This window comes from Trachypithecus francoisi, unplaced genomic scaffold (assembly GCF_009764315.1).
Source record: "Trachypithecus francoisi isolate TF-2019V2 unplaced genomic scaffold, Tfra_2.0 Lachesis_group8, whole genome shotgun sequence".
NCBI lineage: Eukaryota > Metazoa > Chordata > Mammalia > Primates > Cercopithecidae > Trachypithecus > Trachypithecus francoisi.
The window spans coordinates 65,167,816-65,194,911 of record NW_022681473.1 but is presented as its reverse complement, the minus strand read 5'-3'; the positions used below and the strand labels follow the sequence as shown (position 1 = coordinate 65,194,911).

Sequence of the window (27,096 nt, the reverse complement as noted above, 5' to 3'; positions counted from 1 at the left end):
GATACTGTGTAGTTCATAAAGCTTGCTATCTAAACAGGAAATATTCTTGAAATACACACATCACATACCCTAGAATCTACTTTGCATCTAAATGAATATTCTGGCTTAGTACTCAGGAAATATTTCTTGATTGGTTTATCGGAAGTCCCAGATGTGAAAACTTAACATTAAAGTTCTTGTTTTTCTTTCCTTTTTCTCTCTTTCAGCTGATCTAATTGGTTTGCCCATGTTAGCGCCAGCTACTATAATAAGAGAAAAGTTTAAAGTTTGGAAATCTCTCACAGTAATAACCGTAGATCTATGCTTCAATAATGGTGGAGGACTGAGTTTCCAAAGGCTCTTATGAATCTGTGGGCCTGGTCTTTGTTGCCTGCCTTTCCCAGATCAGGCTCAAAGGGAAGATGACTGAAAGGAATGTTCTACGAGGTCCTTTTATCAGCCTCTAAATGGAATATTCTGAGAACCATGCTGACCCCGTCCTTAACCACTTTCCCTAGTTTATTCTTTATAGCGTATAAACAAGTGAACAAATCAATTTAAGTAGTAGTATTATCTGTCTTCATGAGCATAGCTTTTTCACTACTTTACCACTGCCTGAAACAGTGTATGGCCATCAGTAGATACCCAATAAATGTTTGTCAAATGAATGAACCTATCTCATGTTACTTCTTGCAGAAGAAAAACACTAAATCCTTGATTCTACATATGTGCAGAGTTGCATAAGAAATATATGCAGTGGCGATACCACCTGTTTTAGAGACGTGTTGCTGCTGTCGGGTCATCTCTACTCACAACATACCCGCTGAAATCTCAAGCTCCACATTTTCTTGCTGCTTTTCCTGAGAGGCCATATAACTCCCTGGTTTGAAACTTCCAAATCATCTTCGATTTCTCCTGCCACTGGGTATGTGCTATTTGATGAGTTCTTTAAATTTAACAGTCTCTGAAGTAAAGGGCAAGGCCATTGACTTGAGACCCACATAAAGAGACCAAGCAGCTAACACAACCTAAAATAATAGAGTTTTGTTTTTGTTCTCACCAAAGGAGAAGAGTTGGTATGTATATAAATGGAAATGTTTTGGAGGGGGGATTATAATAAAAATTTGGTATTTGCTATCCTTCCTCTCTATCTTCCCTAAACCAACACTTCCCTTCATTTCTGTTAGTGCTGTGACCATTCTCCTGTTTATTTTTATTTCCCTCTCTTTAATTCCATTTCTGATCATTAAGTGGTCCAACCTTGCACATAATTTGCTTTAGATTGTCTTTGACCTTTATCCCTCTGCTTCATTCATTCATTTAATACATATTTATTAGCCTGGAAACAAGAAACAAGGGCACTCCAGAAGGCTAAAAAGTAGGAAAAAAGATACAACCATGTTACTGTCTAAACAGCCTGTCAAGGATACCATGCCACTGCCTTCACACCACCAGATGAATCACCTTTATCTATTTCTTATGACTCTGGATTCAAAGTAACTTGAGAAAAGGCCCAATTGACTGGATTTTTGTCATTGCCTGCCTCCTAGCTGCAACTGGAGGCTGATAAAAGAAGGATCTGACTCCCTCAGCTTCCTCCTGAGTGCTAGTAAGAGGCAGGACACTAGTTACCTTTCCACTGAGACATAGTTGGGGAGTTAATTTGCCAAATTGGAAATAATAGTGCAAACAAAAAGTGACAAACATCCACTACAGTGCCAGTGCTGAGTGTTGGAGAATAAACACTAAGCAAAGGGAGAGGGGAGGATATTTTAAACACTGAACATGGCATACGTGTGCAGAGCACAAGTGGTTTGGTGGTGTTCTTGGAGTTTGAGAGTAGGTGTGAGTAGGGATGTGAGTGGAGAGGTGGAATGCTCCGTGTGCTGCCCCGTGGGGCTTGGACTTCAGTCAGCAGCTGACAGGAGTCATTGAGGGATGATGGTGGGGCGACAGAATTTCCACTGGAAAGGAGTTTAAAGGGTGTCTTACCTAACTGTCACCATTTTCTATGATGTGACCTCCAATGGGGATACATGTTTGAACCTCTCCAGGGACAATGGGCCAAAACAAGTTCACTCTCTTTTAAATACAGGCCAGTAGAGAGCTCTTTCTTGTGTTCAGCTGACCTCTGCCTTCTGTAGCTTCTACATTTTGCACTTAGAAACTCTGTGTTATAAAAACAGTCCATTTCCTTTTCACTCAGTCCCCTACCTCCCAGTCTAAATATGCATAATTCAGCTGCTGTTCATAATATAACCAGTTTTGGGTCCTCCTCCCCTTCCTGATCACCTATGGGCAGTTTGTTTTCAAAAACCCAAGTCCAGAAATTAATACCCATGGAATGCTGGTATCAGTCCAGAGGAGAGAAAGGTATGATTTCTACCTGACATGAGAGGCAGCACAACAGATGGGACGGAGGGGCCTCAGCCAGCAACACTGCTGGACTTCTCTTCACTTTGCCAGAGACTGGTCTTCCTTTTACTCTCGACTCTAGCACCACCTGTTCCAAAAAGCCTTTCCTGCCTGTGGCCCTAACCAAGCTGGCAGGGCCCCGCCTTTCCCTCTCCATTTGCACCTCTGTTGCAGCACTTCCCACACCAGACTGAAGTGATTGGACTCCCTCTGTGGATTGTGGGCCCCCTGAGGGCTGGAATCAGCTGACTCGGTGCAGTACCCCCGGCACCCAGCACCTAGCACCAAGCCAAGCAATATCGTGAGTCCTCGACAAAAAAAAAAAAAAAAGAAGAGGGAAAAAAAAGAAAGTGGAATTTGAACTGGATTTTTAAAGGCATGTAGGCTGTGATAAGCAAAGGCATGGGGAGGGGCCCATGTCATATATGTAAATTCAACTCCAGGCAGAGGGGCTATCTGAGTGAAACCTGGGAAGCAGTCATGCTTGTGACTTGTTGAATGGCTTCCAGCCAGGCTTCGGCTAACCTGAGCTAAATAAGGAAAGCCACAGTGGGCAGATGGCCCACTTACATGGCTGTTGGCAAGAGGCCTTGGTTCCTTACCACATGGGCCTCTCTGTAGGGTTGCTTGAATGTCTCTGTGACAGGGCAGCTGGCATCCTCCAGAGTGAGTTTCTCCGAAGAGAAAGGTACAGGCCACAGTATCCTTTATGACCTAGCCTTGGAAGTCACAAACTGTCATTTCTGTATAATTTTATGGTAACATATATCAATCCTGCAATCCTGCTACAGTGTGAAAGGGACAAAGGTGTGAGTACCCAGAGGCAGGGATCACTGGTGGCTATCTTGGGGACTGGCTGCAACAAAGGGAAAGATTAAATGATCAATTTTAAACAAGTCATGTTTGAGACACGTGAGAGACATCCAAGTGTAAATATCAAGTAGGCAACTGGAAATATGAGTCTGGAGCTCAGAAGAGAGGTCTGAGCTAGAGATACAAATTTGGAAGTTATCAACATACCAAAGTATTTAAAGCTGTGGAAATGGCTGGGTGCAGTGGCTCACACCTGTAATCCCACCACTTTGGGAGGCTGAGGTGGGTGGATCACGAGGTCAGGGGATCGAGACCATCCTGGCTAACATGGTAAAATCTTGTCTCTACTAAAAAATACAAAAAATTAGCCCGGCGTGGTGGCAGGCACCTGTAGTCCCAGCTACTCGAGAGGCTGAGGCAGGAGAATGGCGTGAACCCAGGAGGTGGAGCTTGCAGTGAGCCGAGATCGCACCACTGCACTCCCGACTGGGTAACAGAGCAAGACTGTCTCAAAAAAAAAAAAAAGCTGTGGAAATGAGTATGATCAACTAATGAGGGTGCGGACAGGAGATGGAGCCTTAGCATTTTGGAACTCCAACATGTATTCTTTTTACTTTAAAATTATAATTTAATCTAGTTTTTTTAATTATAAAAACTTCAAATAAAGAAAATTAGAGGGAAGGATACAACAAACACCTATGTACCCACCACCTAGAACCACAAAGGTCAGCACTTTCTCATTTGTCCCACATATTTCCCTTTCCTTTTTAGTACTTCTCTATCCAATTTTGTGCTTTGACTCTTATATTGGTTCAATCTGTTTTAATTGGTTAGCTTTTGCCAAATAACAAACTATCCCCAAAGACTTAGTGGTTTAAAATAGCAAGTATTTATATAGCTCACAATTCTGCATCAACAATTTGTGCTAAGCCCAGGTGAGTTGTTCACCTGGTCTTGGCTGAGTTTGTTCGGGGGTCTGAAGTCAGATGCTAAATTGGCTGGTTGCTGGGTAATGTGGAATAACTTCCGCTGGGATGGCTCATCTCTATTCTACGTGATCTCTTGTCCTCCAGCAGGCTAGCTCAGGTCATCTCATATGAGTAGTGGGACAGGACTTCAAAAGAAAGCTGAGATGTGTGATGCATGTTGGGACTTAGACAGATAATTTGTACCTTCTCTCTGCTGCATTCCATTGGCCAAAAATGTCATGAGGTCAGTTCAGGTGTAAAGGGAGAAGAAATAGTCTCCCTCCACCTCTTGATGGGGGATGCTGCAAAGTCACAACTCAAAGAGTATGAATTCAGGGAGGATGGAAAGATTGTGGCCAATTTTGTAATCTACCACAGTTTACTCTCTGATCGTAATTATTCACATTCCTCCCACAGGAAAAATACGCTTACCACCATTCCAAGACCCCTAAACACCTCTTGCAATTATGTCATCAGGCTTGAAGACTAGGATCTTGTGGTCCACATCAGGTTTGTATGCGACATTATGGATGTTGTTCTTCCTGATCCTGACACCGATGAATTAAAGATAAGTTATTTGCCTCCCACATACCTACTGTACATTGAGACAGAGGCAGGATATCCTCAATAGAAACTTCCATTTAAAAAAGGGAAGAATGCTGGGCATGGTGGCTCACGCCTGTAATCCCAGCACTTTGGGAGGCTGAAGCAGGCAGATCACTTGAGGCCAGGAGTTCAAGACCAACCTACTAAAAATACAAAAATTAGCCAGGCATGGGGCAACACACCTGTAGTCCCAGCTACTCGGGTGGCTGAGGCAGGAGAACCACTTGAGCCCGGGACGGGGAGGTTGCAGTGGGCTGAGGTCGCACCACTGCACTCCAGCCTGGGCAACAGAGCAACACTCTGTCTCAAAAAAGAAAAACAAAGCAAAATTAAAAAGGGAAGAATGAGAGACACATAGTCACCCTTAAACATAGCAATTCTGAACTCTAACTTGGCAAAGGTTTACAAGTCTCTCTCTCCCAGGAGAGGGTGTATTTCTTGCTCAGGTCTAGAGTCTACTCCCTGGGAGGGGGGTTCCTGACCCACTGATCTCTGTGGCTCTTGACTATACCCTCTGGAACATATTCCTTGTCTGTCACCTTCCTTGGCTACTTTTGAAGATATGGCCCATGTTGGTAGCTGAATAATTGGTAGTTTGAATAATTTCAGTCCCCTTTAATCCAGGCTGGTGGTACTTCACACATACAACTCATTTAAAACGTAGTGGGCTTTCTATGTATCTGATAATAGTCTATTCCATACTCCAAATGACACAATTGTTTTGTGACATCTCTCTAGATTTTATTACTGGTATTTCTGAATTGGGCTTCTGTGGGATCTCACTCTTAAGTTTCCAAGAAGTATTTTTTGTCTAGAGGTCAACTAGACATCACTTTAATTCTTGCAGAGGTCTTTATAAAGTGCCACTATGAAACACAGATTACTGTTTTTCCAGCCTCTAGTAATAATTTCCCATCATTTCCCCAGACTCACTATGTTTGCTTGCCATTTTCCCAGTTTCCAGCCACTCCCAGTTTCAAAGCCAATGTCACAAATTTCAGGGTTTTGTTAAAGGCCTAACATCTCACTTTCAGACACCAATTTCTGTATCAGTCGACTTTTGCTACAAAACAAATTACCCCAACACTTAGTGGCTTAAAACAGCAGCTATTTATATATCTCACTGTTGTGTGGGTTAGCAGTTTTGACCGAGGTCAGCTGGGTATTTCTTCTGGTCTTAAGGGAGTCCACCTATCTGTTGGTGGTCAGCTGCCAAGTTGACTGGGTGCTGGTTTATTTCCGATGGCCGCGGCTGGGTTGGCTATAATGCTGCACACGATCTCTCACATTCCAACAGGCTAGCCCAGGGTATTCGCTGGGTGCCTGGGCAGAGCCCCAAAAGAGACAGCCAAAGCGTGCAAGGCCTCTGGACATCTAGGCTCAGAATTGATGCACTGTTCCCTCTGTTGCAATTTATTGGCAAAAGAAAATAATAAGAACTTCCCAGGTTCAAGCAGGAGATACAAAGTCATATAGCAAAGGGTGTGGATACGGAGAGGAATAAGGATCATGGCTATTTTTACAATTTGCCATACCTCCTCAGAGGCTACCCTCATCACAAAGTGGGAGGCCATCCTTCCCTTCCAAATTTTATCTTTATGTGACATATGTACATATCAAAAATATATAGTTTTTTCCCCCTGTGAGTTCTATATGTTTTTAAATGAACTATTTCACACATACTACATAATTTATGCAGTATAAATGTAAGACGTAAAGAATAGGGTGCCTTTGTACCTACCACCCAGGGAAAGAAATGCCATTTCATCAATATATTTTAAACTCCCTGTATGCCCCTCCCAACCTAATATTCACTTCTTACCTGGACTATGCAGTTGCTTCCTGTCTTACCTCCTTCCATCAGCTCTACCTACTGAAGCCAGCATGATCCTAAAAAACAAAAATCGAATGATTCCTGTGCTTAAAACTATTCAGGTGTTTCCCATTGACCTTAGAATAAAATCTAAATTTATTTATAGAGTAGGCCCTTCGCCATCTGGCTCCTGTTTACACTTCATGCCTCGTTTTTGCCATTCATCCCTCAATGTGCTATGCTTATTCTCAAAACAGATCATTGAGATTTTGCCAAAGAAAGTGGCTTCCATAGTTCCATGAACTTCCTCTTTCGGAGCATGTGTCACTCTTATTATTGGCTGTTTGCTTCTCTGTCTTCACTCTTAACTTGTCCCCACCTGGCTCTGAGGGTGAGGATCCCGACTGACTCCACTGCTGTATCCCTCTGGGGCCAAGCACAGCAGCTGGCACCCAGGATGCTCAGTAATAGTTGAATGGATGGATGAATGCTAGGCTCTGAGGACAAAGAGAAGCTTCACAAAAATGTCCTAGCCTATGTGAAGAACAGATATATTGAATTAATAAATCGATCACTCTGCTAAGCCAACAGCAAATGTAGGACTAGGATGGTGGGTTTGAGTTGGCTTGTAAGTTCCACTAGGGGTCACTGTGGCAATGCCTCGGAGTCTCTCTTAAAAAATCACGTTATTTCCATGGAAAGAACCTACCTACTTTGAATGGAAATGTGATTTTTCAAAGGTGGGATCGGTTTTCTTTTGTGTTTTAATAGGCTCCCCGTTCACTCCACTGGAGAGAGCTGTGTGTGAGCCACCTGTGAGTCTGAAGGACTTAGTAACCCCTGCTGGTGCTCACTTTATGCCTGTAGTGATTCTTCAACTTGGAACCACCGTAACAGCTTTCACAAACATGATTTAATTTATCTTCCACATCAGCTGTTGGCAGCCAGGATACAGACTGTTATTATTTCCATCTTAAAAATGATATTTCTAGAACATTAAGTAATTTTCCCAGGGAATCACAACCGGTACCTACCTAAGCAGCAACTTGAATCTGGGTCTTTCGAATACAAATGTATTTGTTCACTAAAAGTATATTGAGTTCCAGGCTTTGTAAAAGATGATAGAGATGCAAAGACATGCCCCCCAAACTTAATGTCTTAGAAGCAAAGACTGTCAAAGCGGAAAGGAACTTTGAAGATCACCCAATGAAGTGTTCTCAACTCGGATGTGTGTAAGAATCACCTCAAGAGCCTGTTAAAAATGCAGATTTCCTGGACTTTGCCTGTCCTTCACCCTCTTACAGTCCAATTCAATGAATCTGGGTGGACCTTGGAATCTGAATTTTTCATAAGAACAGCCACATTTACCTGAATAATTCTGATGCAAATAGGCTGTGGGCCACACTGAGAAACATTGATCTATTGATTTCATCCTTTCATAATATAAAGGAAAAACTGAGGTGATGTGAGTCCCTGGAAATGTTCCAGGGAGTAAAATATTTCACGTAAAAGGGAGGCTAACCCAGGAACTGATAATGAGCGACGTGAAGTAATGATGCAATGGAAAGAGCACTCAACTGAGAGCTGGGGACCCTGGGTTTACCATCTGCAGCTGAGTCACTTCATTTCCATAAGCTGGTTTTCTCAACTGTAAAATGCAGGACAATACATACTTCATAGACTTATTGTGAGGACAGGCAATTCAAAAGATTTGGAAGAGGACTGGCACTAGGGACACTTGATAAAGAGATTAACAGGATTGTTTTGAATGCTCTTTCTACTTTATTTGTCTATTCTCTTATTTTTATTTTTATTTTCTTGGCTGGGCGTGGTGGCTCACGTCTGTAATCCTAACACTTTGGGAGGCTGAGGTGGGTGGATTGCCTGAGCTCAGGAGTTCAAAACCAGCCTGGGCAACACAGTGAAACCCTGTCTCTATTAAAAAATAAAAAAAATTATCCAGGCATGGTGGCAGGCACCTGTAGTCCCAGCTACTTGGGAGGCTGAGGCAGGAGAATTGCTTGAATCTGGCAGGCCAAGGTTGCAGTGAGCTGAGCTCACACTACTGCACTCCAAGGCTCCATCTAAAAAAAAAAAAAACAATTATTTTCTTGAGACAGAGTCTTGCTATCTTGCCCAGGCTGGAGTGCAGTGGCACCGTCATGACTCACTGTAGCCTTGATCTCCCAACTTCCCCAAGACCAAAAGATCCTCTCTCCTCAGCCTCCCAAGTAGCCCACACCACAGGCATGCACCACCTGTCCTGGCTAATACTTGTATTTTTGTCTCTCTATGTTACCCAGGCTGGTCTTGAACTCCTGGGCCTCCCAGTGTGTTGGGATTACAGGCATGAGCCTCCATACCTAACCTATTCTATACTTTTAAACAAGTACCTGCAATTGCCAGGCACTCAGCTAGGAACCATCTCACTTATATGAAGTATATGATCTAGTATAGCAGATAGCCATTAATTATACAAATAAGAAGTAATAATAATAATTATTATTATCATCATTATTATTCTGAGACAAGCTCTCACTCTGTCACCCAGACTAGAGTGCAGTCGTGCAATTCTGGCTCACTGTAGCCTCAACCTCCTGGGCTCAAGCAGTCCTCCCACCTCAGCCTCCTAGCTGGGACTGCATTCACACATCTCCACAACCAGATTATTTTTAACTTTTGTGTGGAGACAGGCTCTCACTGTTGCCCAGGCTGGTCTCGAACTCCTGGCTTCAAGCGATCCTCCTGCCTCAGCTTCCCAAAGTGCTGGGTTTACAGGCGTGAGCCACTGTGCCTGGCCCAAATAAAAAATTATAATTGTCATATATGCTACCAAGGGAAAATACTGGGTGTGTTTTGAATAATATGAAGACTTGAACCTAGTCTGCAGACAAATAAAATGTCCCTGAGGATATGACTCAAAGGATGAGTAGGATTTAGTCTGTCAGAAGTTCCACATGAATCAGAAAAGAGCTTGCCAAGGGCAGGAAATGAAAAGACAAAAGACCAGCATGGCTGGAGTGGAGCGAGCAGAGGAGAGGGGCGCAAGCTGAAGCTGAGGATGGTTGTTATTTCCAGAGAAGCCCTTCTCTTTCTCTGATAATTATTTGAAAATCTTGATCTTTTCCTCAACTCTTTTCTGTCAATGTTTTTCCATTTTAATACTCAAAAGCCTTATTATACTAACATTTCCTCAAAGCTAATATACATTTTTCACTATTTTGACATTCAGAAATAGGGATGGTCGAATAATACAGGTTAAAAAAAACTTCCTATTTAGCAAGTTGTTTCAAACAGGGATGTAAGTTGAGCCCTCACAAACTTACCAGTGCTTGGAAAATACCTATTCTAATGTCATCATGTAATTATTTACACTTGTAGCATAATTTTATTAAAGTTTAGTTTGTTTTAGTTAAACTTGGAACACTGCTATTAAAGTGACTTCAACAATTCCTCTCTGATCCAGAAGTAAAACAAAATATTATAGTTAGCAGGTTCTGATTGTGGGGAAGATGAAACAGATACATTCTACCCTGGCAATTGTAAAACCTGGACAGAATACACAGAGCAGGCATTTGAGGACTCTGTCTTCCTGTTACTTGGCCCTGGATACATGCAGTCATGAGAAGTACATAGCAGAATGGGGTAAGTGAAACCTCAGGTTTTCAGTGAGAGGACCTAAAAGGGGAGCCTCAGGGGACTGTAAAGTTTCAAATATCATAGAGAGACAAGCCTGGGAGAGCAATGCCGTAATTCCTGGGTTCACCTCTGAGCTGTGCACGCATGGATCTGATACTGAATAGCATACCGTAGATTTGAGTACTGAGGAATGGGATAAAGGGATAAACCACTATCCAGATCCAAGACTGCCCACTGAGTATGTACAACTGAAAGAGGTCTGAATAGTATTGAAAGGCTTTGAAAACTGAACTGACATTTTAACCACAGCCACAAAGATAGGTTACAGTTTGTGGCCTGTATCCAGCTGGGTCACTTGCATGCTAAAATGAAAGTATGAATATTCTCCATAAGATGTAAACAAGATCTAGACATGTATAATATTCAGAATGTTTAGTATTTAATCCAAAATTACTCAGCATACAAAGAACCAAGAAAATCTCAATCTGCATGAGAAAAAACAGCCACCAGATGCCAATGAAGAGAGAACATAAGTGTTGAAATTGTTAAAGACTTTAAGCTAGGCATTATAAAATGCTCCAAGAAGTAAAGGTGAACACTCTTGAATGGAAAGTATCAACAAACAAATAGAAGACATAAAGAGAAACCAAATGGAAATGTTAGAGCTGAAAGTATAATAGCCAAAATAAAAAATTCACTGATGGACTTAATGGCAGAATACAGATAACATGGGAAAGAGAAAACTTGGGTGAACTTGAAAATAGACCCATAGAAATTATCTAATCCGAATATGAGAAAAAGATTTTTAGAAAATGAGCATGGTGGCTCATGCCTGTAATCTCAACATTTTAGGAAGCCAAGGCGGGAGGATTGCTTGAGCCCAGGAGTCCAAGACCAGTCTGGACAACATAGTAAGACCCTGTGTCTACAAAAAAAGAAAATTATCTGTGTGTGGTGGCATGTGCCTGTGGGTTTAGCTACTCCGGAAGCTTTGCCGGAGCCCAGGAGATCAAGGCTGCAGTGGGCCATGATTGCACCACTATTGCACTCTAGCCTGGGCAACAGAGTGAGACCTTGTAGAAAGAAAAGAAAGAAAGAGAGAAAGAGAGAGACAAAGAGAGAGAAGGAAGGAGGGAGAGAAGGAAGGAAGGAAGGAAAAAAGAAAAAGTAGGCCGGGTGCGGTGGCTCAACCCTGTAATCCCAGCACTTTGGGAGGCCGAGACGGGCGGATCACGAGGTCAGGAGATCGAGACCATCCTGGCTAACATGGTGAAACCCCGTCTCTACTAAAAACTACAAAAAACTAGCCGGGCGAGGTGGCGGCGCCTGTAGTCCCAGCTACTCCGGAGGCTGAGGCAGGAGAATGGCGTGAACCCGGGAGGCGGAGCTTGCAGTGAGCTGAGATCCGGCCACAGCACTCCAGCCTGGGTGACAGAGCGAGACTCCGTCTCAAAAAAAAAAAAAAAAAAAGAAAAAGTAAAGGTCAACTCAGAATTCTACATTCAGTGAAAATATACTTCAGGATAAGAGTAAAATAGCTGCATTCTTAGATGAAAGAAAATTAAGAGAATTCTTTGCCAGGAGACTTGCTCTAAAAGAATTTCTAAAGATACTGACTCCGCAATCAAAAAATTTCCCACAGGAAAAAAAAAAAAAAAAAAGCCCAGACTTAAATGACTTTCATGGTGTATTTTTCCAAATGTTTAAAGAAAAACTTACTCCAATCTTATACAAATTCACACACAAAAATATAGAAAAGGAGAGAACACTTTCCCACTCATTCTATGAGACCAAAACAGACAAAGATACCAGATAAAAAGAAAACCACAGACCAACGTCTCTTGTTAATATAGATACAAAAATCCTCAACAAAATATGAACAAACCAAATCCAGCATCATGGCAAGTGAGATTTATCCCAGGAATGCAAGGTTGGTTCAACATACAAGAATCAATCAATATAACACACCATGTTAAGAAAATAAGGGGTGAAAACCACATGATCACCTCAGCAAAGGTAGAAAATGCATTCTACAGATTAAAAGCATTCAACAAACTAAGAACAGAAGGGAACTTCCTCAACCTGATTAGGGTATTAACAAAAAACCTTCAGGTAACATCATACTTAATGGCAGAAGACTGAAAGCTTTTCCCCTAAGATCTGAAATAAGACCAGAATGCCTTCTCTTACCATTTCTATTCAACGTTATACTGGAGATTCTAGCCAAGTCATTTTGGCTAAATAAATAAATAAAAAGCATCCAGATTGGAATGGAAGAAGTAATCTATTTTCTGATGTTATGATTGTCTATATGTAAAATCATAAGGAATCCACAAAACACATTATAGACACATTAAATGAGTTTAAAAGGTTACAAGATTTAAGCTCAATATACAAAAATCAATTGTACTCCTATACAGTTACAATGAACAATCTGAAAATAAAATTAAGAAAAAATTTCATTTACAATAGTATTAAAAAACCACACAAAGCCATTTATATGAAATGCCAAGAATAAAAAAAATCCACATACATGGGAAGTAGATTAGTGGTTGCCGTGAGGGAGTGACTGCTAATGGGTACAGGGTTTCTTTTTTTCTTTTTGTTTTTTTTTTTTTTTTTGAGACAGAGTCTCACTCTGTCACCCAGGCTGGACTACAGAGATGTGATGTCAGCTCACTGCAACCTCCTTTTCCCAGGTTCGGGTGATTCTCCTGCCTCAGCCTCCCAAGGGGTACAGAGTTTCTTTTTGAGGTAAAGAAAATACTCTAAAATCAGATATTTGTGATGGTTTTGAAACCTTGTGAATATATTCATACTAAAAATCAACTAATTGTACACTAAAGGTAAATTTTATACTATGTGAATTATACTTCAATTTTATAAAGAAGACAATACTTAAGGAATAAATTTAACAAAATTATTATATACAATTTCCTAGCTCTATCTGCTGAAAGAACCTGAGGGCAGCAGCATCCCAGTCACAGTAAGCACACCAGCACCCAAATCTTGGTTTCTGAATACTCTTCCGTTAAAAGGAACCAGCACTCACTGGGGCTGGGAAAGAAAGTACAAGATTACCTGCAATAGCTTATAAATAACAAAGTATAGAATGAGAGGAGTAAAGGGGACATATCAAAAGGACACAAGAGCCATATTGAAGGGGTTAGTCAACTTGTGTTGGCCAGGACAACTGCAGGATAATTTGAGCATCAAATAAATTGTTAATTAAAATTCTTTCAATAGCATGTATGAATTCATACATATTGAGATAAATGAATAAGTTAATAACTGGGACAGAAGAGAAAGCTCTATATTACCAGAGAATGCCAATAAGTAGTAACAACCTACCAATTAATAAGTAGAAAATACTTTTTCATTAACTTTATGCTGGAGGAACCAGGCATACATAATTTATACCAAGTACTGAAAATTAACACCACCAGCAATGGGACAAATCAACATACTATGCCTCCTGACATGATGCACTGAGAAGAACAAAGAATTATTCCAGTTGTGTTCCTGCCAAAGTTGCATCTACTCATGAGGAAACATCAGACAGACTCAAATTGAGACATTCCAAAAAATAACTGGCCTGTTATCTACAAATGTGTCGCGATAGTAGAGAGTAAGCAAAAATTGAGGAACAGTACCAGATTGAAGAACACTAAAGAGATATGACAACAACACAAATAGTCCTGGATAGGATCCTAGATTCACAAGACATTTAAATGGTACAATCAAGAAAATTTGAAGAAGGTATGTGAACTCGAAGTATTAGTATTTTGTCAATGTTAGTTTCCTAATATTGGTGGTTATATTGTGGTTTTGTAGAAGGTCTCTAAGAATCTTATGGGTGTACCTTATATTTCAACCAGGAAAAAGAAATGCTTCTAAGAATCTTAGGGCTGACTGGGCGTGGTGGCTCACACCTGTAATCCCAGCACTTTGGGAGGCCAAGGTAGGGGGATCACTTGAGGCCAGGAGTTCGACACCAGCCTGGGCAACATAGTGAAACCCTGTCTCTACAAAAAATACAAAAACGAGCTGGGCATGGTGGCATGTGCCTGTAGTCCCGGCTACTCAGGAGGCTGAGGCAGGAGGATCACTTGAGCCTGGGAGTTCAAGGCTATAGTGAGTCGTGATCATGCCACTGCACTCCAATCTGGCAACAGAGCAAGACCCTATCTCTAAAAAAATAAAAAGACTTTTAAGACTGTTGTACCACCACCCTGAGTCTCAGCCCAAGTGAGAGAAGGGCACTTCTTGGGAAGAAATATAGGTATGGTTTTTGTCTAATGGAAAGAACTCCAGTAAAATTTATAGGAAATCCTCAAAGGTTTTAAGATAATTTTATCAATAGAAGTACTGCCCCTTTGGGCTAAAGAGATAGAGACAATACAAAACAGATACCTTTGGGTTCCTTTATCAGTTTCCTAATGTTGCTGAAACAAATGACCACAAACACAGTGGCTTAAAACAATACATATATTGTCTTGCAGTCCTGGAGTTCAGAAGTCTGAAATGGGTTTTACTGGACTAAAATCAACATGTCAGCAGGTCTCTGTTCCTTTTGGAGGCACTAGAGGAGAACCTGTTTCCTTGCCTTTCCAGCTTCTAGAAGCTGTTCACAATCCTTGACTGGTGGCCTCTTCTTCCATCTTTAAAGTCAGCAATATGGTGTTAAATATCTTTAAATCTTTCTGACTTTGCTTCCATTGTCACATTTCTTTCTATGACATTTAAGGACCCTCATGATTGCATCGGGACTACCAAGATAAACCAGCATAATCCTCCAATGTCAAGATCGTTAACCTAATCACATCTGTAAAGTCTCTTGTGCCATGTAAGGTAACACAGTCAAGGGTTTTGGGAATCAACACATGCATATCTTTGGAGGGAGGGCGTGATTCTGCCTACCACAGTCCCTATTCTTCTATGGTCAGAGCAGCTTCTATGGGAAGGCTACTCAGTTGGAAAGAGTTTGTGCAAGGTAGGAGCCTTGAAGCTTAATCTTCAAAACCTTCTGGGTAAATCTGCCTCTGTTAGTGATTAAGAATATGGAATCAGGATCCACATGACCTGGATTCAAGTCCCTTCTCTACCACTTACTATGTATGTTGATTGAGTTGATGTTACAGATTGGGTTCTCTAGAAACAGAGGCTCAGATGGAGTTTGAGGTGCAAGATGTTTATGAGAGATCAACATCTATGAAAGGGAAAGGAAGCAAGAAAGGGCAGAGGAAGAAGTCAAAGAGGCTTGATGAAGCCTTGATCAAGGTGGCAGGTGTGCTGGAGCTAGTATTGCCTGTAAGAATTGTCTCACGAAGGACCAAAATGACTAGGCCTTGATTCCCTCACCTTGCTCCGTTGCTGGGTTAGGGTTGCCCCAGGAAGGAAATTTCCCTAGGCAAGACTGCTCTCTGCTGTAGGATAGATCCTAAAGCAGCTGACCGCTGGAGACCCTTCTGCAGCTTCCTACAGCTTTCTTCACATTCCCTGCAGCTGTGCAGCAATTCTTTGAAGGGGGATCTGCGTGGTACATCTCCATGTCTACACAAGCAGTGGTGTGCTGGAGCTGGCTCACCCCAGCTCACAAGAATTGATTGTTAGCATCTTTATCCAACCGCAGTCAGTGATGAAATATTCTTATGTTGAAATCAGCCACTGTGGGAGAATTGACACCAAAGAAATTGGCAAATGCCACAAATCAGAACTTTAATTTTTTTCCTAGAGAACTGGTTTACCAGCACACCTCAAATGTGGTCCACAAGTGATTAACATTGAGTAGGTTATTGATTGTCCCTACAACTCAGTCTTCTCATTGGTAAAGTGGGGCTAACAATACTATAAGAATACTACTACTACCTAGGCTGTAAGGTCAGCATGAGAATTAAATGAGTTAATATATATAAAATACTCTGGATAGCAATTAAATGAGTTAATATATGTAAACTATTCTGGATGGCCCCTGCCACACAGGAAACAGTAAGTATTAACTGCTGTCTTTACTATTGCCATTGTTATTACAATTATTGCCACCTTAAAAACTTCCACTGGATTTTCATAGAGGAAAAGCACCTAAATTTCTTAGTATGGCATGCAAAGGCCCTTCGCAATCTGATAGTTTCAAGCACAAGGAACTTCTCATCATTTCTGGAACTCAAACTGTTTTCTACCTCCAAACCTTGTCACGCACAGGTACCTTCTGCCAGGAAAGCCCACTCCTTCCTTGCCTATCAACTTCCGATTTTCTTCATCCTTTTGAACCAGCACACATTATCTCCTCTCTGAAGCCCTCTCCAACCCCTAGATGAGAGTTCCTTCTTCAGTGTTGCCATTGCACGTTGCACAATCCTCAGTTACTCTGACAGCACTTTGTTGTGATTACTTGTTTACATATCTGTCTCCTCCTTTGAGTCCAGGATTGGATCTGCTATTTCTCTGTGTAGTCAGCACATTAACATAGGTGCTAATAAATATTTGTTGAAAAAATGAACATTGCCTGGGAAATGATTAAGAAGGGGGAAATAGAGTAAGTAGCCTAGTAGGCTATAATAATCGCAATATTTTTGTTTGCCTAAGTGACTCTAGGTATATTGTGTAAAGCAGTGACATCAGGACCCCAGAGTTTCAGGTTCTGTAAGTCCTAGATTTGTCATACACTCACATCCTGACAGAGTCCTATTCATCCTTCAGATGGCTCAGATGTCACGCCCTCTGTGAGGGTTTTCCTGCCCGCTGCCCTCTTGCCGCTCTTTGCCTGCGCAGCTATTCACACACGCAACATTGGCTCTTCTGTGGGGATCCAGTGGTGTTTGTGTATTCCCACTCCATGGTACAGAGGGGCGGATATTTTAGGGATGCTGTCAGCATGGTGTTAACAATATTTGGGGATGGTCACAGCCTTAGACCTGTGAATTCATCGCTCACCCCGCCCCCGCCTCAGTTTCTCCTTGTGTGATGGGCACAGTGGAAACACCTTCACAGGGTCGCGATTTAGTGGAGGGCGGCTGACACTGATGTTGCAGGAAGCCCCCACGCATTCCGAGGAGCTGAGGGCTAGAGAGCGAGGTGAGGCGTTGAAACAAGGAAGGAGGCAGGGGGCGTGGGGCGAGACTGGGCGGCGGAGGGGACTGACCGGGGCCAGGGGGCGGGGCCTGAGCCGGGAGGGGGCGGGGAAAGGGGCGGGGCTGGCCAGGGCAAGAGCGGCTGGCGCCGCGAGGCCAGGACTGTCTGAGAAGTGCGCTAGCGCTGGCGATGGGTCCAGGGGCGCGGCTGGCGGCGCTGCTGGCGGTGCTGGCGCTCGGGACAGGAGACCCAGAAAGGGCTGCGGCGCGGGGCGACACGTTCTCGGCGCTGACCAGCGTGGCGCGCGCCCTAGGGCCCGAACGCCGGCTGCTGGGGCTGCTGAGGCGGTACCTGCGCGGGGAAGAGGCGCGGCTGCGGGACCTGACTAGGTGAGGGCACGGCGAGTGGGAGCGACCGAGGGGCCTCAGTGGGAGACACTGTGCAGCAGCGTGGGGTGACTCAGGTTGAGTGTGACCCCAGGCTCATTGTCATGCTGCGTGGGACCCCAGACCCACTGTCGCACCGTGCGACTGAGACATTGTGGCGTGGGGTGGGGAGTGGCTCTGAGGGCCAGTGTGACCCCCCCAGACCCATTGTCACACTGTGTGGGACCCCGACACTCCGTGACATGAGGTGTTGGCGAGGGTTGGGTCACACTGTGTGGGACTGCAGACTCCATAACACACACGGTGGCACCCCCCCATATCCAGCGTCACACAGTGAAATTGAGACACTGTGGAAGAGCGGGTTGGGGTGACTCTAGGACCTCACAATGTGCTGTGCGAAGCTGTGTGATCCCCAGACCCTGTGTCACACTGACACAGACTCAGTGGACGGTGCTGTGACAGAGACACTGTGAGAGTGAGATGGAGAGAATATGGTGACGCTTTAGCCATGCAAGTATTGACCTTTCAGGGGGCGATCGTGAAACACCGCATGACCTAGTGAGCTGATGTTTAGTGTTAGGAGTCAGATGACAGTCTTTCACCATATGTGAGATTTACATGTCATTGGCACTGGATGGGCACGACGCTGTGGATATCATACTCTGCATGTGAGTGATGCTGAGTAACTGTACAGGTCGCTATATGAATAATGCTTCAGTTCATTAATTCATAGAACACACATTTTTGAGTGCCTACTAAGAGCCAGGCAGTGTTCCAGGTAGTGGGGATAAAATGGTGAACAAGAGCCAACTCTGCCCTCAAGGAGTTCGGGTCTGTAGCACCATGACTGTGAATCACAGATGTCCACTACCCTCTATGTCTTCAGTTCTTCCTTCTCCTTACACATGTAGAAGCTCTCTAAATACTAAATGATAACTGAGATGTTATATGTGTGTCAACATATTTGATATCAAAAAAGCACTGTGAAAAAACATACTTGATGCAGAAGATACTAAGTATAGCACACAGCAGCGGATGCTCAGCTAATATTGTTTTGATATACAATCAACAAACTCTAGTGCTACACACTGTGGCATAAAAGATTGTTAGACTTGGGATACTGAGGCACCATAGTCACGAATCAACTTTGGCAGTGTCCAACTGAGAAAAATGAAAGATAAATGATTGTATATAATAGCATCTGTATGAATATGTGCTGCGCCTTCTCTGCTTGGGACATCAAGAAGCCTACAACACTGACAGAGTGGTTATGACCACGTCACTATTTGGATATATTAATATTGTACTTATATCACGTGACGACCTTCTCATTGAGCTAAGACGGCACAATGCACCGCTTTTAAAACTTTGCGCGAGTGTATGTGATAGTAATACTGATTCTGGGGTGACATGAGAAGAAGGTATATAGAATGGGGAGTGACTCTGAGGTCCAGTGTGACCCCCAAACCCATTGTCACCCTGTGCAAAACTTTGAGACCCCATGACTGTGAGAGAGAGCTATGTAGAAGAAAAGCATTTTGTGGGTGGAAAGTATTTGTGAGAGATCTGGTTAATAGTGACTGAATGAGCTAATTTGGTGCTTGTCCTTAAGTATGTGGCTTGCATATAAACAGCTTGAAATAGTGTGACAATGTACAATATAAGTATGTATTAATTTTAACAATAAATGAAGATCATTTCAATAATTATTGTCACTTTTTGGTATAGCATAGTTGTCTAGTATTCGATGGGTCCATGCTGACTGAGCCAAATGTTTTCTTTTTGTTCATAGCCCAGAGTCATTGGAGTCCAAGCTTATTGGTGGAAATAGGAAAGACTTTTTTCTGCTTGATTTCAGAGCCCAGCATGCTCCCTGCTACCCATGCTTGTTTTCATACCAGTAATCTCTTTCTTTGGGTAGCTCAGATGGAGACGGGAATGGGGGGTCAGAATCCCTGTGCTGGTCTTTCAGGTTACATTCTCAGAAGAGAGCACTCAAAGCGTTTTGGCCAAAGCAGCTGGCCAACCCTACTCCGCCATGCTGGTCTCTTTCACTGTCTTTCCACCATTATCATTGCCACAACTTTGTCGCAGCAGGAGGTCTCATACAAACCGTATTTCATTTGATTCTCTCTCACACACAGTGCTTTGAAATAGATTTGTATTACACTGTTAACTGTTGAGAAATCAGTTAAAACCCAGGAAAACTAAAGTCTAATTGCTTATTCAAGATTGTATTAATAAATCTAACAGGTAGCAAATCCAGGACTAGGACACAGTTGTTTTGACTGTTTATCCAACTTTTTTCCTATTATGCTATGTTATCCCTACCACTTCTTTTATCTGTTATACCAAGACATAGACCAAGCCCCTAACTAACTGAGGTTTTACTAGTGGCCACAGTACATGGTGGTGAACGGTAAATTCAGGAGTTTAACAGACCTCTATTTGAATCATTGGCTCTGATCTGGGACAAGTTACTTTACCTATTTGAGCTTAAGTTTCCTAATCTTTAAAATGATGATAAAAATAGTACCTATCACCATAGGGTTGTTGAAGGATTAAGAGTACCATGTAAAAGTATTTATCATTGTGCCTGGCATGTAACAATTGCTGGACAAATGCTAAGCCTTTATGCTTATTATTTTATTTTATTTTATTTTAAGACCAACTAGTGAAACTAGGCCCCACTTTTGGCTCTAAGGATTAACTAGGATTGTGACAGCCTAGATAAAAAACAAATCAGAAAAGTTCCCGATTATTTTCTCAGGTGACTTATGAACATTTAATTTTGTAGTTTAGTTTGGTATTTTGAAGACTGGCATTCTATCATTCTCTTCTCTAGTGACTGCTCTAAAACCCAGTGAAATGTTTGCTTTTTAAGAAACAGGGTCTTGCTCTGTCACCCAGGCTAGAGTGCAGCAGCTCTATCATAGCTTGCTGTAACCTCAAACCTGTGGCTCAAGTGATCCTCCTGCCTGAGCCTACCAAGTAACTAGGACTACGGATGCGCACCACCATGCGCACCATGCCTGGCTAGGGTTTTTTTGTTTTTGTTTTTGTTTGGTTTGGTTTGGTTTGGTTTGGTAGAGACGGGGTCTTACTTTCTTGCCCAGACTGGTCTTGAACTCCTGGCCTGAAGTGATTGATCCTCCCTCCTCGTACTCCCAAAGTGTTGGGATTGCAAGCATGAGCTACCGCGCCCAGCTTTATGTTTGCTTTTTAAAACAAGGATTTTGGCAGTTCTTGCTAATTTTTCTATACTCCCAATCTGGTGATTTTATGTAACTTGAGAGGCTGTTTCCAAGGCTTGGTTGAGATAGAAAAATGCAATATTCTTGAGGTTGGAATTACTCCCTACTCCAAGTTAATGAATAAAAATTATACTTGTTATAGTATATACGGTTATATGCCAGTATGGTACGTATACTAGTTATGTATATAAAGAGAGTTTACCCTAGCTTTTGTTGTTGCTGTTTTTGTAATTTAAAACACCACCAAGAGTGAAAGAGAAGTGTCAGCAGCAATTTTTTTCTGTGCTAAGGATTAAGCATTAAGAATGTCCCAGAGGAACTGAGGCAAAACCATTTCTGAATTCCAAAGGCAAAACATATTGAGGTGAAATAGCCCGTGTATTGTGGCTGGATAACCTGCCCAGGCTATGTTTAATGCAGGGATTGGGTTGCAAATTTTATGTGCAGATTCTTGAAGGAAAGGATCTGATTTTCCATTCTCAGCAGTATTTGTCAAAGCTAAAAGACATTTAGGAAACCCTGAGGTTTGAATTCAGCATCCAGTAACTCAGTTTCCAGACGCTGGAAACCGCTGTGTGCTCAGAGGCTGGGCTAGGGCCAACTTTTGGATTCTAAGTCAACCTCAGTTATCAGTTGAGAGATTTTTTTCTTTGTGTGACAGAAAAGTGGCATATCTAAACACTGGACTGAACTGATGTGCTGCAATAGAGATCAAACCCTGACCTAAACAAATCAACCCCAAAATGCAAGGAGGGGTGCTAAGAAAACAAGGAAGTAGATAGCACATTTGATTTGATGCATGACTTGGGGCAAATATTCGCCTCTCTGCTTTACCATTTTACCTTTGTGCCTCAGTTTCCTCTGATTCCTGTTAAACATTAGTCCTCAAGCTAATGAGGAATCTGTTTATTCAGTTGTGGAAGGGGTGATCAGAAGAAATAACAGAATGTGCATGCTGAAAAGATCCATAGAAATCTTCTAGACTAGACCAGTTCTTTCATTTTATGGATGAGGAAACTGAGTGATAGTTGGAGGCTGGGTCAGAATAAGTCTCGGGTCTTCCCCCAGCTCCTTCCTATCCAGCTGTCTTATAAAATCACTGCCCTCTCAGCCTCAGTTGTTCCTGGACACCTACTCTTTAAGCTGGACTCAAGCCCAAGTCTCCGCTTGTTAAGTTTTTTCATCTAGCAGTGGAATATCTTTCCCTAAGTAGTTCCATGTGGAGCCAAAGCAGGAAACAATGGGTAGTAAAGTTCCCACACCCTGGAGGCTGGTTTCATTTCAAAACCCTAGAGCTTCAGCTCACAGACTGCCTTGTCTTTGGGATCAGAGACACCCTGGGACTTGACAGGCTTCCCATTTCCCACTGGGAGACCCAGGTCCAGATTCTTGTTCCTTAGTTTATGTTGAATTGAACATTCGGCTCCTTGGAAGCCTCAAGACTGTCGTCTTCTATTTCAGGCTTCATTTCATAGTTAAGGACCTCACTCTTTAGAAATCCTCAGATCGGACTCTGCTGCAAGGGGTTGAAATCCTATCACCCTGCCACTTCCTCTATTTTTCACTTTCATCTCTGTCTCCTCGCAGAAGTTCCCCACTCTTGCCAAAGGACTCATAGTCTCCAGTGCGCTTGCACACGTTCATTTTTTTTCACTTTGCACAAACTCTTTTTTCTTCTACTTCCATTCTTGTTATACTGTTTTTGAAGTTAATAATTTTAAAATGAGGGGGAAAACTCTTGGAGAGCAGGAATAGTACCCTTAATGTGTCCTGTTATAGATAATAAATTTCAGTAATATAAATTCCATTGGTGTTTTAGAAATGGAATTAACCATAGTATACCAGCATCTTTTGCCTATGTGAACATTGTTGAAGGACACTGGAGAAGGGAAATTAACTAGAAAGATGATCACTTCAGGCCCTATCATTTCTGCCCTTTTCTGCAATTGTTGCCAAGCTAGAAAGGTTGAAAGTGTGCTGGACAATCCCACTCTTATTCCGCTTTACAGTCATCACCACTTCCTAAACTCCTTCCTTGAACCCAGTCCATTCTCCGTCGCTGTCGTGGTTCAGACTCTCCTTGTCTTGTGCTTGCAGTTTTGAAGTGGCCTCCTCCTGACCCTCTCTCACATTTATATATGTGAACAAGTCATAGTTTTAACAGTACCACTCTCACTTAAAGCCTTCTCTAACCTGCTCTGGCCAAATTAATCATCCCCTCTCTGTCTTCCCCACCAAGCCTTGTTCTCAAATCTGTTATTGCATCTGTAATGTAATTATTTGTATATTCCTTACTCACTAAACTGTGGATCCTTGAGGCCAAGATTATTTCCTTATTCAGAATTTTGTCCTTAGCTCTTAGGAGAGTATTCTTCATTCATTCTTTCATAGAAATATGTATTGAATTTAGGTATAGAGTGATGAGAAAAAAAGTTATTTTCTTATCCATGAAATCCTTGAGTATTGGACCCCATCTTGCCTTTGTATCCTTAGAATCTCGCATGGAGTCTGACATCTAGCAAATAACTAGTGTAGATTGACTTACTACAAATATATCTCAAGCCTCTGTGCCTTTGTACACTAATGGTTCCTGTTGGCTTGAAAAATACTCTTCTCTTCTTTGTTCTAGCTCCTTAAGAAACCATATAGCATAATCAGCTGAGAACTCAGGTTTCGGAGTTAGTCAGACTTAGGTTCCATCCTGGCTTTGCCCTTTACTAACGGTGTGGCTTTGTTTCTGTTTCCTCTCCATGGAATGGGTAAAATTAAATCTACACTAAGGGTAGGTCCGAAGGTGGGGGGCGATTAAATGAGACAACCTATTTACAGCGTTCAACAGGCCAATACATGGTAGGAGCTCAATAAGTCATAGCTTTCAGTATTTTAACAAATCCTTTCAGATTCAGATCAAATGCCATCTCTTCTTGGAAGCCTTTCCTTCCCCCTTCTAACTCCCACCTGGGTGAGCTGCCCTGCCTGCACAGCTGCAGCATTATATGCTCACTTCTCTCATAGCAGAGACGTCCCCAACACCTGGGCCAGGGACCGGTACCAGTCCATGGCCTGTTAGGAGGCAGACCCCCCAGCAGGAGGTGAGTGGTGGGCAAGGGAGCATTACTGCTTGAGCTCCGCCTCTTGTCAGATCAGCGGCGGCATTAGATTCTGATAGGAGCGTGAACCTTATTGTGAACTGCACATGCAAGGGATCTAGGTTGCGTGCTCCTTATAAGAATCTAACTGATACCTGACGATCTGAGGTGGAACAGTTTCATCCCAAAACCATCCCCCAATGCTCCTGGTCTGTGGAAAAAATTGTTTTCCATGAAACTCATCCCTGGTGCCAAAAAGGTTGGGGACCACTATACAGCACACATCACAGTGGTTATAATTAATTCAATAGTGTTTTTGAGTTTCTACCAGATACTAAGTATTGCATATACAGTGATGACAGGAGAAAAAGACTTTGTGATCCCTTTGAGAGCTAGACCCTGTCTTGCCTTTATATCTCTAGCATGGTGCCTGATATACAGTAATTGATTAATATAGACTGACTCATTCAATGAACAAAAGAGCAGACCTACTTTTGTTGTATCTATAGTTTTCATATTCTTTGTGCTTGCATGGCTTTTTGGTTGGACTATTATGTGAATCTCAAGAGGTTCAGCATGTCAATGTTAGCTACTCTTAATGTACACACACCATGCCAGCCTTCCCTAGGTGTAGTGGTCATATCAGGAGGTGAGATCATTCTACTCCTTTCTTTCAGATTCTATGACAAGGTACTTTCTTTGCATGAGGATTCAACAACCCCTGTGGCTAACCCTCTGCTTGCATTTACTCTCATCAAACGCCTACAGTCTGACTGGAGGAATGTGGTACATAGTCTGGAGGCCAGTGAGAACATCCGAGGTAATGAGGAGGAGGGCTGGAGGGTAAGAGAGAAGATTCTATCTCCTGACTCACCAGTCAGGAGAGAGATTCTGTTGGGATGTGATTTCAAAGGGTAATGGAGTAGGTGGGTATTACTTAATATCCTTAGCTCTAGCTAGCACAAAGAATTAGCCCCCCTTGCTAATCGGTTTATATGATTATACATTATACAATCCTGTGACGAAGTACAAGATAAATCCTTCCATTTATATATGTATAGAAAATAATCGTCTTCTAGTAGTTTCTGTTTCATTAAATTGTCACTACACTGTCATCTATAGCAAGATCACTTTCCCAATTTATTCTGCTTTGTGCTTTAAGAAGTTTGTTGACGGCCAGGCACGGTAGCTCACACCTGTAATCCAGCACTTTGGGAGGCTGAGGTGGGCTGATCACTTGAGGTCAGGAGTTCCAGACCGGCCTAACCAACGTGGTGAAACCCCGTCTCTATTAAAAATACAAACATTACCAGGATGTGGTGGGATTACATGCCTGTAATCCCAGCTACTCGGGAGCTGAGGCAGGAGAATTGCTTGAACCCGGGAGGCAGAGGTTGTAGTGAGCCAAGATCGCACCACTGCACTCCAGCCTGGGGCGACAGAGTGAGACTTTGTCTCAAAAAAAGAAAAAAAAGTGTTGACTTTTGGGCTGGGCACAGTGGCGCATGCCTGTAATCCCAGCACTTTGGGAGGCTAAGATTGCTTGAGCTCATGAGTTCGAGACTAGTCTGGGCAATATAGCGAAACCTATTAAAAATACAAAAATTAGCCAGGCATGGTGGCACATGCCTGTAGACTTGGGAAGCTGAGGCACAAGAATCGCTTGAACCCAGAAGGTGGAGGTTGCAGTGAGCTGAGATTGAGATTACACCACTGCACTCTAGCCTGGGTGACTGAGCAAGACCCTGTCTCAAAAAAAAAAAAAAAAAAAGAAGTTTGTTGATTTTGGGAAAGCTAACAGTGAGAAGAGGCTGGGTGCGGTTGCTCATGCCAATAATCTCAACACTTTAGGAGCCTAAGTTGGAAAGATCACTTGAGGCCAGGAGTTTGAGACCAGCTTGGGCAACATAGCAAGACCCTGTCTCTACAAAAAAATGTATTTAAATTAGATGGATGTGATGGCGTGTGCCTGAAGTCCTGCCTACTCAGAAGGCTGAGGTGAGAGGCTCACTTGAACCCAGGAATTCAAGCATGAGCTATGATCATGCCACTGTGCTCCAGCCTAGGCAACAGAAAAAGATCCTAGTTCTATTAAAAGAAAGAAAGAAAAGAGAAGAGAAGAGAAAAAAAAGAAAAGGAAAGAAAAAGAAGAGTTGTTTCCCTAAAGAGCAAGACTTCTGGAAACATACAGGATAGGACAATATAATGAAGCCGTGTGCCTTAGTTTTTATTCCTCATTCACTCATTCTGAATGTTCCTCATTCAGAATTGCATTAAGCATCCACCCTGTGCCAGGAACTGTGCTTGCCTCTGGGAACACAAAGACAAATCCAACTTGATCTCATTAAATATTTGAACAGGTGGTCATGCCTTGCATGTGTTAAATGCCCAACTCCTGTTTCTTGAATGGCAGGTTGATGTTTTTACTACTTTTACAGCTCTGAAGGATGGCTATGAGAAGGTGGAGCAAGACCTTCCAGCCTTTGAGGACCTTGAGGGAGCAGCAAGGGCCCTGATGCGGCTGCAGGACGTGTACATGCTCAATGTGAAAGGCCTGGCCCGAGGTGTCTTTCAGAGAGTCACTGGCTCTGCCATCACTGACCTGTACAGCCCCAAACGGCTCTTTTCTCTCACAGGGGATGACTGCTTCCAAGTCGGCAAGGTAACAATATTCGAGAGAGGGCCAGTTGCTTGGCTCTGGTTTCTTATGGATGAAATAACTGTGTCCCGATTGCTTTTACTTCTTTTTAATATTTACAGTAAACTTGGAAATTTGATATTTCCATTTTCAGAGAAAGAAAACAAGATTCAGAGAGGGTAAATAACTTGCCCTAAGATTATGCAATTTTAAGTGCAGAACTAAAGCTTGAACCCAGTCTTGACTCCAAATCTCGCCCTTTCCATAGTAATAAAGGTGTTTATATGCTTAGGACACTCTTGAGATTGAAAGAGGTATTATTAATTATGCTAGAACAACAGACATGAACTGGGAAAAATGGTCCTTTGGTCACCCTAACTATAGGACCCGGCCAGTGCATGAACCCTTGGGTAGAAAGGGAAATC

General features: G+C 42.6%; 1 protein-coding gene across 7 annotated transcripts in view; it reads left to right on the top strand.

Annotated features, from left to right (window-relative positions):
• The first annotated feature begins 17,431 nt into the window (after positions 1-17,431).
• P4HA3 (prolyl 4-hydroxylase subunit alpha 3) overlaps positions 17,432-27,096 on the top strand; it is a 39,828-nt gene continuing 30,163 nt past the window's right edge. For 6 of the 7 annotated variants that reach the window (XR_004435614.1, XM_033203774.1, XM_033203772.1 and 3 more), the window contains exons 1-3: positions 17,432-17,693; positions 24,711-24,853; positions 26,472-26,695. Coding sequence is in view for 6 of the 7 variants with exons in the window: in XM_033203774.1 (XP_033059665.1) it covers positions 17,494-17,693; positions 24,711-24,853; positions 26,472-26,695 (567 nt within the window). In the remaining variant the exon portion in view is untranslated. Of the gene's footprint in view, positions 17,694-17,795; positions 18,359-24,710; positions 24,854-26,471; positions 26,696-27,096 lie in introns of those variants that run through there. The other variant, XM_033203776.1, reaches the window with a different exon arrangement.